Source organism: Coturnix japonica, chromosome 6, assembly GCF_001577835.2.
Source record: "Coturnix japonica isolate 7356 chromosome 6, Coturnix japonica 2.1, whole genome shotgun sequence".
Lineage (NCBI taxonomy): Eukaryota > Metazoa > Chordata > Aves > Galliformes > Phasianidae > Coturnix > Coturnix japonica.
The window spans coordinates 9,797,920-9,812,265 of record NC_029521.1 but is presented as its reverse complement, the minus strand read 5'-3'; the positions used below and the strand labels follow the sequence as shown (position 1 = coordinate 9,812,265).

At 49.6% G+C, this 14,346-nt stretch overlaps 1 protein-coding gene across 2 annotated transcripts; it reads left to right on the top strand.

Moving 5' to 3' along the window:
- The first annotated feature begins 2,996 nt into the window (after positions 1-2,996).
- PLA2G12B (phospholipase A2 group XIIB) lies at positions 2,997-12,116 on the top strand. Of its 2 annotated transcripts, none has more exons than XM_015866314.2 (4): positions 2,997-3,334; positions 7,496-7,572; positions 8,905-9,070; positions 10,165-12,116. In XM_015866314.2, exons 1-4 carry the CDS (start codon positions 3,103-3,105, stop codon positions 10,281-10,283), a joined length of 594 nt encoding a protein of 197 aa, XP_015721800.1. In that variant the 5' UTR covers positions 2,997-3,102; the 3' UTR covers positions 10,284-12,116. The 2 variants fall into 2 exon arrangements, with proteins under 2 accessions (XP_015721800.1, XP_015721799.1); XM_015866313.2 differs by having other exon boundaries at positions 2,998-3,334; positions 7,496-7,584.
- The last annotated feature ends 2,230 nt before the right edge of the window (positions 12,117-14,346 follow it).

Below are 14,346 nucleotides of genomic sequence, written 5' to 3'. Positions count from 1 at the left end.
TTTTTTGTAATAAAAATTTTAATATAAAAAAAAAAAAAAGGGCTTAAAATAAAAGCCACTGCCATTAGCAGTGAAAAATCCTCCACATCAAACTCGTCATATGTGGCTGTCTTAAATCTAATCACACAGACTTCTATCACCATATGCGTTTCCTGGAAACAGAGCTCATCTGCTTCACTTCATGATCCAGGCAGACAGGTGTGGAAGGATGCTCATATCACCAGTTCCTCTGAAGCACATCCTCAGACTCGAGCTTTGTGTCTCGCTTGGAAGCACAAGGCTCTAATGGACTGCAAAAGAGGATGGCAGCTAATGCTGGCCCGGAAGGATACATGTAAGAGCTCTGAGGGAGGAGCGTAGCTCAGGCCTTGGGTCTCCGTTTTTTCAGTAGCTGCTATGGGATGTAACAGCAGCTGTTAAAGTCATTGCACTCCTGGCTCAGTACTCAAAACCAGCCCAGCAAACAGTCAGCTGCTAGAGGAGCCTTTTGTCAGGGAGGGTAAATACTTGCATTTCCTGATGGGTGGCCAAACACCCCGTTCTGAGCAGCTCCGGGGAAGGGAGGACACATCAGATGGTCAGGTCATAGAATCATTAAGGTTGGAAAAGACCTCTGAGATCACCTAGTCTGACCATCCAACTACCACCAGCATGTCAGGGGACCACACTGACACATCAGACGCTCAGGCTGATCACTTCTATAGCTGGGACTTCTACTGCAGTTCATACAACTCAGCTGTCCCCGTGCTTCTCTAAAAACGGTGGAGCTTGTACTTAATTTGAGGCCATCAGGAACCTGGGGAAAATCAATGAGTAAATAACTAAAGCGTAGCAAGAGCTGGTGACAAGCCGTACTGCTGCCTGTGGAACAGAGCTTTGTGCTGCTGACAGAACCCTTGACTGCAGCCCAGGGACTCCCCTCGCTTTTCTACACTGCCCAAGGACTGAGGCCTTGCCCTACCCCTGCCCAGTGCTATGTGCCATGCCGCCTGCCATGGGCAGCACTCCCAGCACAGCTGGCAGCATGGCCACGGTGGGGCAACACCATTCACCCAGCGGTGCTGCTGGGATGGGGGCAGAGACCTCCACCCCTCCTGCAGGCCTGGGCTCAAAGCTGCCCCTCAAGGGACACAGGTGTTTCATCACGCAGCTGCATGGATCACCAGTGACTCATCTGGCTCCCAAGTCAGGCTTTGACCCAGCCACCATTAAGCACGAACTTTAACCACGGGCTGATGGCTTTCCTGCCTCAGGCTGTGCTTCAACAGCAGCACCTCACCCCCGAAGGGTCCCCGCATGCTCCATCACAGCCACAGCACAGCACAAAGGGAAGGCCCTGCCAAGCCCACCCACACGCCCTTGCCCACTCAGTGCTCCCCACCACCACGCTGCAGCACTGCCAGCACTGACTGTGCCATTAGGAGCAGTGACTCATCCCTGCCCCGGGCTGCTCTATATTTGAGCATTACATAGTCAGAAATGAATGCGTGGAGTTTGGAGCTGCTCGTTCTGAGGTCAGGATGAGGTTCAGAACCCAGCTGTCCGAGTTCACCACCGCCCATACCTCCCTCATGCTGAGAGAGAAGCTGTCAGAGGGAGGGGGCATCTGCAGCCTCATTTGGAGGAGGGCAGAACAGCCACCACATTTTGGGGCAGCAGCTCAGGGCTGCTTTTTCATTCACAGGCCTTTGCTTCACCACAAGAGACGAACCAGCAGGGAAGCTTCTTTCCCTGGCCCCGCACACTGCCAACTGCTCCCCAGCCCTGTCCAACTTTCCTAAAAGATCCTGATGGATTTTGCAAGTGGCCCTGGCTCCACACTCGCTGCCCAGAGCCTCCAGACTGCACACCCTGCACAGCACAGTGCACACACAGCTCACGCACCAGGCATTGTGTTGTGCATCCCTTGCTGACCTGCCAGCATTTGTCCCTTGCTTGTCTGCACTGGGTGAAATATGGTTCAGCAAGGTAACAAAGCTGTGCACCAGACATGGCCACCTGGATGCCTTCACTGGGGCTGCCTAATAACAAATCCCAGCAACAGCTGCCCATTCCTGCACTATCACCAGAAGGATCCCCAGCATGGCCTGACCTGCAGGACAGACCTGGGTCTCCTGCACCACCTGCAAAGTGTTCCTGAGGCAGGAACAGGTCTCAGAAAGCAGCAGCTGGCTCCAGCACTGCACTGCTCAGGAAGGCACAGGACAACTGCCTGCTCTTCCCCCACTGACCTGTACTGGCAGCTGTGGTCCGGTCCTTATCCTGTAGCTGGAGCACAGGGCAGGAAAGGCACTGGCAGTCGGGCACTGCAGGGCTCTGGTGTTTGGGCAGTAAGCATGACGTGGGCCTGAGCCTCCTGAAAAACAGCGTGTTAGGATTTGCACTTACGTTTGCTATTCATTAAACAGCCCACAGCCTGTTTCCCCTTGGCAGTGCAGTGCCTGAACAGAAGTGGCCACTGGAGCAGCTTCTGGTGACTGCAGTGCAGGGCAGCCTGCAGAGCAGCTGTGTCTGAGTGGGATGCATCCAGAGCTTCCCAAACGGAGCCATTTCTCTTCCCTTTATCAGTGGTTTGCACTGTCTGTTGCTGTTGGTTTGATCAGTTGTTTTCTTTTAATGAGTAACTTTGAACCCCCTCATGGCCACGTGTGTCCCACAGGTCCCAGCATCAGCAGTGCCTCATGGGAGCGGTGCTGCTACTGCAGAGCAGGGGAGGTTGGAGGCAGACACTCCCAACCCTGCAGGCAGCAGCAGGGCATGGTGGGCAGCGAAGGGCTTCCTCGTGAGCAGCAGCCCCTGCTCAGCCCCAGGGAAGGGCCTTTTTGGGGGACCCTGTCACAGCAGCCAAACCCCTGGTACCGTGATGGCTGGGCCGGTTCCAGTGGGATTGTGCAAATGCATAACCGGTGTTCTTCTGTGAGTCCAAACCCCATGATGCACTTTGCACTCTGATTAGTGTGACCTCATTCCAGTCCCTCAGCAGTGTTTAAAGTCCGGGGCAGTGGGGTGCTCACCTCCTCCCACACACACAGCTTGCTCCCACTGCTCCCTGCCCACACATCAGCGTGCACGAGGGCACGGGGCCTGTGTCCGGGCTGCAGGATGCGGCTGCTCCTGGAGGCAGCGGTTCTGTGCCTGACCCTGCACCTGGGACACTGCACCGAGGAAACCACACAGGAAAACACCGCCCAAACCTCCGACACAGAGTCCTTCCTTCCAGAGTGGGGCATCGGGGCCATCCGGGGCAGCTTCGAGACGGTTAACAGCTACTTCGACTCCTTCTTGGAACTGCTCGGAGGGAAAAATGGTGTTTGCCAATACAGATGTCGATATGGTAAGTGAGGGGTGTCCCACACCGGGGATATGGGGCAGAGCACTGTGTCAGGGGCTGGGGTCAGCTTCAATTCCTGCAGTAGGCACTGCCTGCCTGCACAGGAGCCCTCAGGGAGGGCAGGAAGGCCATCAGTGAAGTTGGCCTGGCCCAATTTTCCACAAATTGCACACATTGCTTTATGCCTGTGACAGATATCTTCTACTGCTTTCCTAACTGGATGCTAATGGAGCCCTCAGAGCCATGCTGCTACCCCACATCCCCACACAGCTCTTCTCTCCCTGCTCCTTCTTTCCCCGACACTCACAGCTCTCCTTCCCCGAGACCACAGCCTCTTGCACCCATAACCAAACCCACACCCTACTCAGCACAGATGGGTCACTGCAGGAGTCACAGTTGTTCTGCTAGTGCCAGCACAAGGAACCCTCATCCTGTCATCCCTCTAACTGAGAGCAGCCTGCTCTGTGCCAGGCAGAAGAGAACGAGAGGATGCAGAAAGAGTATGAAGGCAGCCAGGCTGCCAGCTACCAGGCCTGCTAGGGAGGAAGAGCAGCCCTGAGGCAGGAGGGGTTGGTGCTGCTGCTGGTAGCCGTAATCTCAGCAACCTTCGGAGTGGGTTATTCAGCAGCTGCAGGTTGGCTAATAGCAAGGGTTGGAGGAGGGGAGATAACAGGAAAGTAAACGGGACCCATGTCACCATGGAGGAACCTTTAGTACTCAAGGCGGAACAAAGCAAAGCTCCTCGACTTGGACTTTGAGAGATTGACCAAAAAGGAAGAGTTTGGTTTGTCGTGGGAGCAGACACAGAAGTTTTTCTTAACACCCAACCTGCTGTTTGAGGACAGCAGGAACCACACCCTGCTGCCAGCTTCCCATGTCTGTCCTTGCAGCGAGAGCCCAGCCCTCTGTTACCTGCCCACCAAGAGATGCCCATGAGCCACTTTCCTCTCAGTTTCATCCCACATCCCTAGTGACTGCGTGAGTAAGGTGCCTGTGAGCACTGAGATGTTTCCATCCCTTCTTGCCTTGATCATTCCTGTTTACAGACGTGGACTCAATGCTTTGAGAGATCCTCCCAGCTCAGTTACTGTCCACACACACCCCACTACTTCTAGGAAGTGTGCTGCACACTGTGCCTCCCTGGGCTGTGTGGGCCTATCTTCAGTGTTCCCTGCCCAATGAAAACATCTCCTGAGCCCACTGTGGGGTGGACACTGGGAGAAATGCAGATGCTGTAGTGTGCTGAGGCCAAGGAAGGGAAGACGGGTGATAGAGCTCGCTTCAGGGAGGCTCATGACTCACCATTGTTAAGTTCCAGAGAAGTCGCTGCTCTCAGGCCATGGCTTTCCCTGTCCTGGCCTCACTCCCCTGGTCCTGTGCAAAGCCCTGCCCATTCCGCTGGAACATCCTTCTTCATATCAGAGAAACGCTTTACCTCAAAAGGAAAAAACAAGCACTTCTTTAGCACTGTTTTTGTACTCTGCCGAACAACTATTAATTACTGTCGGAGGGAGCAATTCTCAAACACTGCCCACATGCCCCACAGGTCCCTCTGTCCCTCCCCAGGACCACTTGTTCATGCTGGTCTTTAGCTCAAGCAGTCAGAGGGGATGCAGGGAGGATCCCAAACCAGTGAGGCTAAATGCCTGTGCCCTGAAGAATGAACGCCAACCATCTGTATTGCTTTCTTGCTGAATCAGGGCCTGATTGCTCTTTTTCCAGCCAAGGAATAAAATAGGTGCATTCCACTCTTTCATTTCAGACAAGGGATACTGATAATTGCTTATTTTGCCATGATAAAGGTCAGGACTCACCTGTAATTGACACATCCATCTTCAGCTGAGCACAAAGCACTGGCTGTTCTGGCTGCTAGATTGGATTTATCAGCACCTGGTGAGGTCAGAAAACAAACATGACAGATTACTCCCTTAAATCAGGAAATTTTGGTTATACAAGTATTTGCTGGAAAATATCTCCCCCTCCCTATGAAACCCCTCGGGGAGAACAGTGTCCTGAACAGGGAGTAAATCCCTGGATAGCTTCTCCCAGCTGTCCAGGTGGGTCTTGGAGGGTCTCAGTGTGGGACCCCAGGACCATCTGTTCACCTAGAAACGTATTCCCTTCTGCCCCACTGTACCAGCACTGCAGCGCCTGAGACCTCCTGCGTGGGCCAGAGCTCTCCTCTAGCCAGCTGGCTGTTCTCCAGTCCCTTGGTACAGCTACAGCAGCCTGGAGATATTAAAATGCATCAGGGATGCTCACTTCCCATTAGCAGCTCAACCTCAGTTCTCTATGATGCCAGTGAGGCCGTGCCCTGAAATAAATCCTCTAAAGAAACTTTCTCAGCAGGGCTGTGTGGCAAGTGATGAAACACAGCTGGCAGGACCCACTGTGTCCCCTCCCCATCACAGACGTGTCTATAGGAGCAGCAAGCAGTGATATCAATCACAGAATCGCTGTGTGTAGAATGAGGATCACTTGTAAATGGTGCTTTGCTTTTGTTTTTGTTTTCCTGCGCTACAAAACAGGTTGTGGGAGTGAGGTTAACTGTGGTGTCTTGGACTTTATCTAGTTCAGAAAGGTGCACTTGACAAATGATTAAGCTCAGTTTGTCAGAGAGGAGGAGGTGGCTTTCCTACATGGGCTCATCTTGAGAACTTTTGTTGATTCCACAGCATTCACCAGAGATTTTTTCACTCCAGCCACCTGTGTAAGACATTACAATAGCTGTAGCTTAAGCTTACTGAGGATTTTCTCTGGAAACAGTTATCTCAGTTACCTCAGAGATATGATTTAGCGGAGTGTTGTTAGAGTCAGGTACTATGGTCAGGCTGCGGTTGGACTTGATGATCTTTGAGGTCTTTTCCAACCTGAGTAATTTAATGATTCTATGATCTCCACATCCAAAAATAGCCCCCTTCCTGCTCTGCCTTCTTACCCCATAACTGACAATGGAACACAACTCACTACCAATACTACAGCAAGTCATTAAATTTGATCTCATCCTGCAAAATACACCTTGAACTGTGAACTTGCCTCTGCTTCCTTGCTCAGCTCGGGTTGAACTCTGAGTTCCAGCTCTTGGCCCCTTCTAAAACTGCACCTGGGCTGTGACACGCACCCAGGGAGCAGTCCTCCTCTCACTGTATTGCCTGTAAGTTTGGGGTTGTAAGATTCAGCCCATCTATAGATGCAATGCTTTCTCTCTGTGGCATAATCACTAAATAGTGTAATGTGTCTCAAACCCAGAAATTACCTTGTGCCAGCAAAGCTCAATGGACTTGTTATGTGTTGGTGCAAAGACAATCCTGCAAGGGCAGTGTGCTGTGACTGACTGGTGTTCTTTCACTACCCCTAACTCAGTTCTACCTGCTCAGAACAACAACGCTTTCTGCACCAGAAAACTATTTGGAGCAGGAACCAGATCTGGCCTATTTGAAGGGGACAGAAAGAGGACACAACAACACTGAGAAATACCTCCCCACACAAATGCCACTGCCCGCTGAGAATATCAGCAGGAGAGCTTTATCTTGGCTGGCAGACAGCTAAATCCCTGAAGCCTGCTGCATTTGTTTAGGGCTGGAGAAAGCTGCCTATTGACATCCCACAGCCAGGCAGTGTTTTGGTTTGCTATTTGTCGCAAGCCTGTTGTTTAAACAAAACCACTCAGGCAGTTTTTAATTTAGAAGGTACTGGGAACACTCCCATATATGACCTTCTGAGGCATCCTGCTATGAGGCCTTCCCAAGAACACAGCAGACTTATGGCTGTATTAATGGCTGGTAATTCGGGTGCTATGATAGAAAAAAAAGGGGAAAAGCATCTGAAATGGTTATCAGTGCTGGCAAGAAGAAAACAGAGGAAATGGAGCTTAAAAGAACAGTGCATTCACCAAACACGGGGATCAAGATCAGCCAGGAATGGCTCTGCACTGATCTGTAGCTCCTTGACCCCGAGCACGCTGGGGATGGAGAGGAGTTTTCTGGAGGAATTAAGAATGCAGCTGCATAGCCCCAGCTGCAGCACAGAGGGCTGCTCGGTTGCAAAACCCCACGCTGTGAAGAGGGACTCACCCATGGCTAAGAGCAGGGGAGAGCCCCAGAGCTCTTTGGTACAGCTCTTGGGAAGAGCAGTGTTCCTCATGTTTTTTCCTTTCTTCCTCAGGAAAGGCTCCGATGCCACGACCTCACTACAAGCCCCAAGAACCAAACGGCTGCAGCTCCTATTTTCTGGGGCTCAAGGTACCCCAAAGTGTATGTACTGTTCCTAACTAATGAATCTCTCTAATCACAACTAACCATCTCTAAGCAGCTAATGATGTGGGGGAAAGACAATGCTGAGCATTGCTGCATGCTGCCTGTGTGATGCTTCTCCTCTCGACTCTGGAAAAAGGAGGGAGTACCAGTGGGTTGTGCTGGGGATGAGCTGTCTGCCAAGACTGCCAGGAGACACGGCTGGCTGCTGACAACAGGCAAGGTGAAGGTGTCAGCCCAAGTATAGCCCTGTTTACTGTCAGTCAGGAAAGCATTAAACCTCAGCTGCTAAAGGAAGTGAAGCAGGAATCATGTAGGCAGGAGTTAGGCCTATGAAGGCCTGACCTGTTGCTCTGTAGGTACTGAAAGATTCCTGAGCATATAAGTGCTAGAAGGAGAAAAGGGCTGGCCAAGAAAAGCATCAGTAAGGGTGTGGGGGGTGGAAAGTGATACTATCAATTCTCTGCTTTTGGGATAGGAAACACCCAACACTGGGCAGCTCAGAGGCTATGCTAATTGTGCATTAACATAATGCACAAACAGCAGTGGCTAAATGTATTATCCTCGCCTGGCCCTTTGTCCCTCCCATGCTTTTTGCTTCTCTTGAGCACTGAAATAAACCCATGGGCTTTAATACTGCACCTTCTCACTATTTTAAAGGCAATTAATGAAATAATATTGGAATCACCAGGAAGAGCTCTCCCAGGAGGCTCTTAGAGCAGGAATTACTATTCAGCCAGTGCATTACTGCTGCCCATGAAGCCTGCAGCAATTAGACAGATTCCTGCTCTGAAAAACCCTCCCTTTAAAACCCATTTTTCATGTTAGATTAGTTCCTTAAACCACATTTCATTGCAAACCTTGTGGGCATTTCTGCAGTACCACCTCCTTATGCAGGCAATCATGAGCACTGAACGCAATGAGGAGAAAACACGTCTCCTAAATAAATATTGCATGAGGAAGGCTGAAAAGAGGAAGAATTTCTAACCAGCTAATGAGACCCGTCCCTCCAGGAGACAGACCTGTCCCACCACCCCGCAGTTATTAGCTAAGCTGCAGCTTTCCTCCAAGCAAACTATATTTGTCCTTGGGCTCATAAGCACATCTGTAAGAAGCAAGGCATTGATAACCCTTATAGATGATTTACTAGGCCGAGAAGCAGGCTGTACAAACAGGAGGAAAGAGAACTGGAGGCTTTGCCATATCTCTAGTTTGGGGGTGCAGAGCCAGCCAGGCACTGTACATTCTCAGCTAGTTGTGGCTGTGCAAGTCCAAGGCCAGGAAGCAGCCAAGAGATGCTCCTTTTCTTTCTTTCCCCAGCTAGATTTGGGCATCCCTGCCATGACCAAGTGCTGCAATCAGCTGGATGTTTGTTATGACACCTGTGGGGCCAACAAATACCGCTGTGATGCCAAGTTCCGCTGGTGCCTCCATTCCATCTGCTCTGACCTCAAGCGCAGCCTCGGCTTTGTCTCCAAGGTGGAAGGTATGTTCCCCAGCTCGCATCCCCCAAGCAGGGAACAAATGGTGGCAGGAAAGAGAGGGTGTGCACAGGGAGACACTTCATTCCAAACAAAGCAGAAACCTGGAGGGAGCAGCAAGTCTGCCCAATACTGTCAAAGATGGGTCAGAGCTAAGGGAGAGCACATGCTCCTGAGATCTGCCCACACATGCTCCTGCCCCAGGGATGGATGGATGTCTGAAGTTATTTACATCTGGCCATGCTTGGAAAGGTGCGTGGAAAGGAGAAAAAGGAAACCAAAAACTCCTAAAAGCAATTCTTTTAATCCTTGGATGCCCTCCCTGAGAATTCAGATGCCTTCATGGAAGACCAAAAATTCTTCCAGCATCTGTGAGTCACACACTCAAACCTGTACATGGCCAAGGGCCAATGAGTTGGAGAACTGAGGACTGGGCACTGATTCACAGATAAGCAGCACAGGTAGCACCACTGAGCCACAACCTTAAAGACCTTATATTAACCTGTTGATCTGACAGTCCTTCAGGGCTGTTTTAGAAGTCACAGAATGGTTTGAGTTGGAAGGGAACTTTAAGATCATCTAATTCCAACCCCCTGCTATCAGCGGGAACACCTCCTACTGGTCCAGGTTGCACCTCCCATTAGAACAAGCACTGTAGGGGAAGGAAAGGGGCTAGCAGACAGGCACACTGTTGCAGGCACAGTGTGCTGGCACCGTAACTTCCAAATACCCGCAAAGATTAGTTCATAGTGGCTACAAGCAGCTGTGAGGAAAGGCAGATGGGTGAAACAGCGCTGCTGAAGTCTAGTGGGAAATCTGCTTGGTACACAGCGCTAGTTGCAGTGCTCCAAGCGATCCACCTAACAGAAAAGCCTGAGAGAGGTGGGAGGAAGTGCATGGAGGGAAATTGGTGTCACATCAGGAAGAGATGAGTCCCCACTTTTGCTGAAGGTATCTTCTGGTTTTGTACAAATACAACACCCAGAGAGAAACAGTCCACATTCCCAACTGCAAAACCACAGGACTCAGCACAAGGCTCAACCCACCAGCACCCTGGGGAGCCCACTCCTGACATGCCTGATCTCTTCCTTCCCTGCAGCCTGTGAGTCCATCGCAGACACAGTGTTCAATGCTGTTTGGACCCTGGGCTGCAGACCCTTCATGAACAGCCAGCGGAGTGCCTGCATTTGCAGTGAGGAAGAGAGAGACGAGCTATGAAGCACAGCAGATCCCCCTGGCCTCCACAAGCTGCTGCCAACGTTCCCTCTCACACAAAGCACCTCATCACAGTGACTTCCAGCAGCCCTCTGGCTGAGCACAGGACGGGGGGATCTGGGCCAAGCAGCACACATCGGCTGCAGTTTTGGGGCAGAAGGCTGCAAAAGGGGAGGCAGCTTGTGCAAGCAGGGCAGAGATGCCTGCTGTCCTCCACAGCTGCAGTTACACTGCCCTATCCCTTTCCAGCTCTAACAGAATGACCTGATGCCAATTTTCTCTGCAGACTGATCTGGAAAGGCAGGCAGGATATAGCGCTGGTTATAAACAAGGGGCTTCACTTGTTTGTTTGCCACTCTGCTAGCTTCCCCAGCCCCTTAACTTTCTCATTTGCAGTGCAAGGCAGAGGCTTCTGCAGCCTCTGGCAATCTCAGCCTGTGGCCACACTATTCATGTTTTTCCATCTCCAGAGACTGAAGGAGAGGGGTGACTTGCACTCATTGCAACGCTCACACGTACCCCTGACATTTTCTGTTCTATCTTTACACACTCTGACTACACTGCTTATTTAATACTCAGTGGATCCTGAAACAATGTAAAACACCCATGGGTTTGGTAACCTGAGAAGGATTCAGCGTGTTTGTGACACTGGTGTCTTTCTTGTCTGGGCAGAAGAGGACCAAAGCCCATCGTGTCTCAGATGTGCAGAGCACTAATCCACAGCCCCTCTTACACACCTACAGCACTCTCCCACACTCTCAGGAAAGGGAGCTGCTTTTCCTTTTCAGAGACATTCAGACTATTTCTGTTTAATTATTTTCTTCCTGTATCTTCTAGCAAGCTTTTCCTTCTGGATCCCTGTTAACACTAAATGGCTGAGTACCTACCTCCATCTTTCACACAAAGGATGTACAAGGCTCACATTTATCTTGGATGAGACTTTCCAAAGCCTGGATGCTTATTTGTCAGATGGCAGGGCTTACTTGCTACCTTGGTGGGACAGAGACACTGCCAGCTGAGAGAGATCAGTCATCTCAGAAGGCATTGTTTAAAAAGTGGTTAATACTTCCATATGCTATTGGGAGCTTTTATTGTGTATAAAATCAGAATTTAAAGTGGTAAGCAGAATTTCATCAACATATAACATTTACAGACATCTTTCATCTGTGTTTCTTGCTGAAAGGAAGTTGCTATTGGGTGTGCATGCCATGACACAAAAATTCTTCAGTTTTCTGCAAATATATTTATGGCTATTTTCTTCCAGCTGTCACGGGAAAGTTAAGGCTACAGAAGGTAATATAACAAGAATAGAAAGAGTCTGTTTTCATTACCTTTCTTCTAGTTTGTATTTAAATGGATGCATGGAGCTATAAATTATTTAAGCCCTGTATTCCTATACTTGCTAGTCGTCTTTGCTTTATAGTCAACAGCAGTGAGAATCATCTGGCCCCAAATAGCCTGCAACAACAAGAGTCCAATGGTACAAAAACAGGGAATTGGAAGAGATAGTACGAGGTGCATGGGGATGTCTTCCATAGAGAAGGACCTTCATTTACTGTGACCAGCTGCAATTACATCCTTTCCTGGCTGTGCTAATGCCAGTAGAGAGTGAATACTGCACTGCCAAGTTTCACTGCAGCACACATCTATCAGAGCATGAGGCTGGACACACTAATTTGCCATCTAAGAAAAACACTCTTTTGGCTAGAGAAGGGAAGGAAACATCTCTCATTCCAAACGCTTCCCAAACGTTGCATTTCATTAGTGAAATCATGCCTGTTGCCAGTTCTAAATGTTAGCACTCTCTTATGATTAAATGACACAATTTAAATAATATATCTTGTCTAAGCTCAGTAGCCCAATATCAGATTAAAGCCAGGGCGTGCAACTGATGACACATAATGACATACACTGGAGGATTCCAAGGGTTCTGAACAAAATCTCTATCCACACACTGACACTTTGAAGACCCCACTAACATAAATAATTCTTCTGTGCTTTCAAACTGCCATTCACACCAAAACAACTCAGTCTGCTGCTGGTGGGGCAGCTATTGAAGAAGCACATTTTTCTGCACTACAAAGGTAAGCGCTGGAATTACATAAAAAGCCAAGAGCAGCTCGACAAGGAAACTCAAAACTTCAAGTGGTGGCAGTGACTCAAGGATAGAAATGGTGCATGAACTATAGTAAAATGTCTGCAGCTGAACAAATAATGGCTTCCCCTCCAAGCCACTCCTGCTCCTTAGCAGTGAGCAGCCTCATGGGAGGCTGAACATAGGACTCTGCAGCTCAGTACCCAAAGTTTGGGTCATCTTCATTACTGCTCTGAACAAGACAAAGATACTGTGCTTACCTGAAGGCCTCCTGTTGGCTTTGTGCTTTGGCAGGATTACTTCAGCTCTTACTCTTGTTTGAGCTGGTTAGTCAGAGTTCTCTTCCAGCAGCAGTGCCTCAAACAGCAATCTCTGCGTCTCCGTGGAGGACACAAACATGGACTGGGATGGCAGGTACTGGGTGGCTCCTCCTGGACATCTACCATTCTGATTTTCATTTAATACCCTACAAGAGAATGAGGTGACACGAGCCAGAACGCCAGTCCCACGTGGCAGGCAGCTCTAACAGTGCTTGGACTCAGAACCACGCTCAGCAGCAGCCAGGGGCCCTCAGGAGCACTGGTGTGGTGCCTTCCCTTCAGCACCTGCTTCTGCTGCATGGTTTGTTTCTGCACTGTGTCATGCATGATTAAATTAAATAGAAGAACAAATCCCTTGGCCCTTATGTGAGTTTGGCCTTTGATATCACATCCAGGATGTAAAGCTGACAAAGAAGACAGATGGAAGCAGAAGGCAAACTGGGGAGAGAAAAGACTTAGAGAAATGGTTTAGTCCTCTGACTAGCAGCCATGCCCTCTCTGTTGGAGGCAGGGCAGTGGCAGATAGCAGAGCAACTATCCTGCTTGCAGGACAAACCAGACACCTTCCCAGAGTGCTCTGTTCACATGGCCATGCAGAGTAGTGTTTCTTCCTCATGGCTCCTCCAACTGATTTAACAAAAAGCTGTGGAGCAGAAAGGCTGCTTTGCATGAATCAGTCAGGAAGGACCAAATAATGTGCACAGTAACTAAAGCAAGCAGAGAAACTAATCTCATCTTCCACCACTCTCATCCATCTCATGCTAACAAAAACACCCGTTGCTTCTCTGGAATGCACCAGCTAATTAATTTCATTTCCCAGCTCTTGTTTTATCAAAATAAGAACATGCAACAGGGGCTGCCTGAGCAAAGAAGTGACAGCAGGAAATTACCAATGTGGTCATAATGCAGAAGTGAATCAGCAGAACCAGGAGAGCATAGTGATGCGAGTAGGGGGCTTTTTCATTTCTTTTTCCTTCACATGTGGTTAGATAACATGAAAAAATGTCTTTCCACTTATTTTCCCAAGAAAATTTTCATCTATTCTGTCTAGCACGGATGCACACACACATATATTCCCAAAGCAGAAAAACAGCCATGAAGTCATTTAGAAAAATCAGAAAACTCCCAGCCCATCAAACACCCATTCATCACTTAAATGTCAGTCACCAGAAGAAATAAATCTGAGGAATGGAATATTGCTGGGGTGATTTGTGACTCCCTTCTAAATGGTTCCTTCACACAGTCTCACCCTCCATTTCAGAGTAGCAACAAATCTTGGCCTTGGCAGCAATTTGCTTGCTTCCAACTGAAGCAGAAAATCAGTAATGCAGACTAGTGGGGACCTGCAGCATCCCTCTGAACTCACACACGATGGGGCTGCACAAGGTGAGCCTTCCAGCAGAGAACCACATGAGCACACTGCTGAGCCACAGCCACCAGTGAGGACAGCTGCTTCTTCACCCCCCAGCCCTGCCTCTTTCTTCGTTCTTCACTGCTCATCTCCTTCCATCTGCATTTGTAATCCTTCACCACACAGCAGTCCTGCTCCTGAGTGATGCTCAGAGAGCCCTGAGTTATCACCCTTTTTTGTTCTCTTTGGAAGGAGTTTGGTGGCTCAGAGGGATTTCTGACAAGCTTCGTGACACCACCA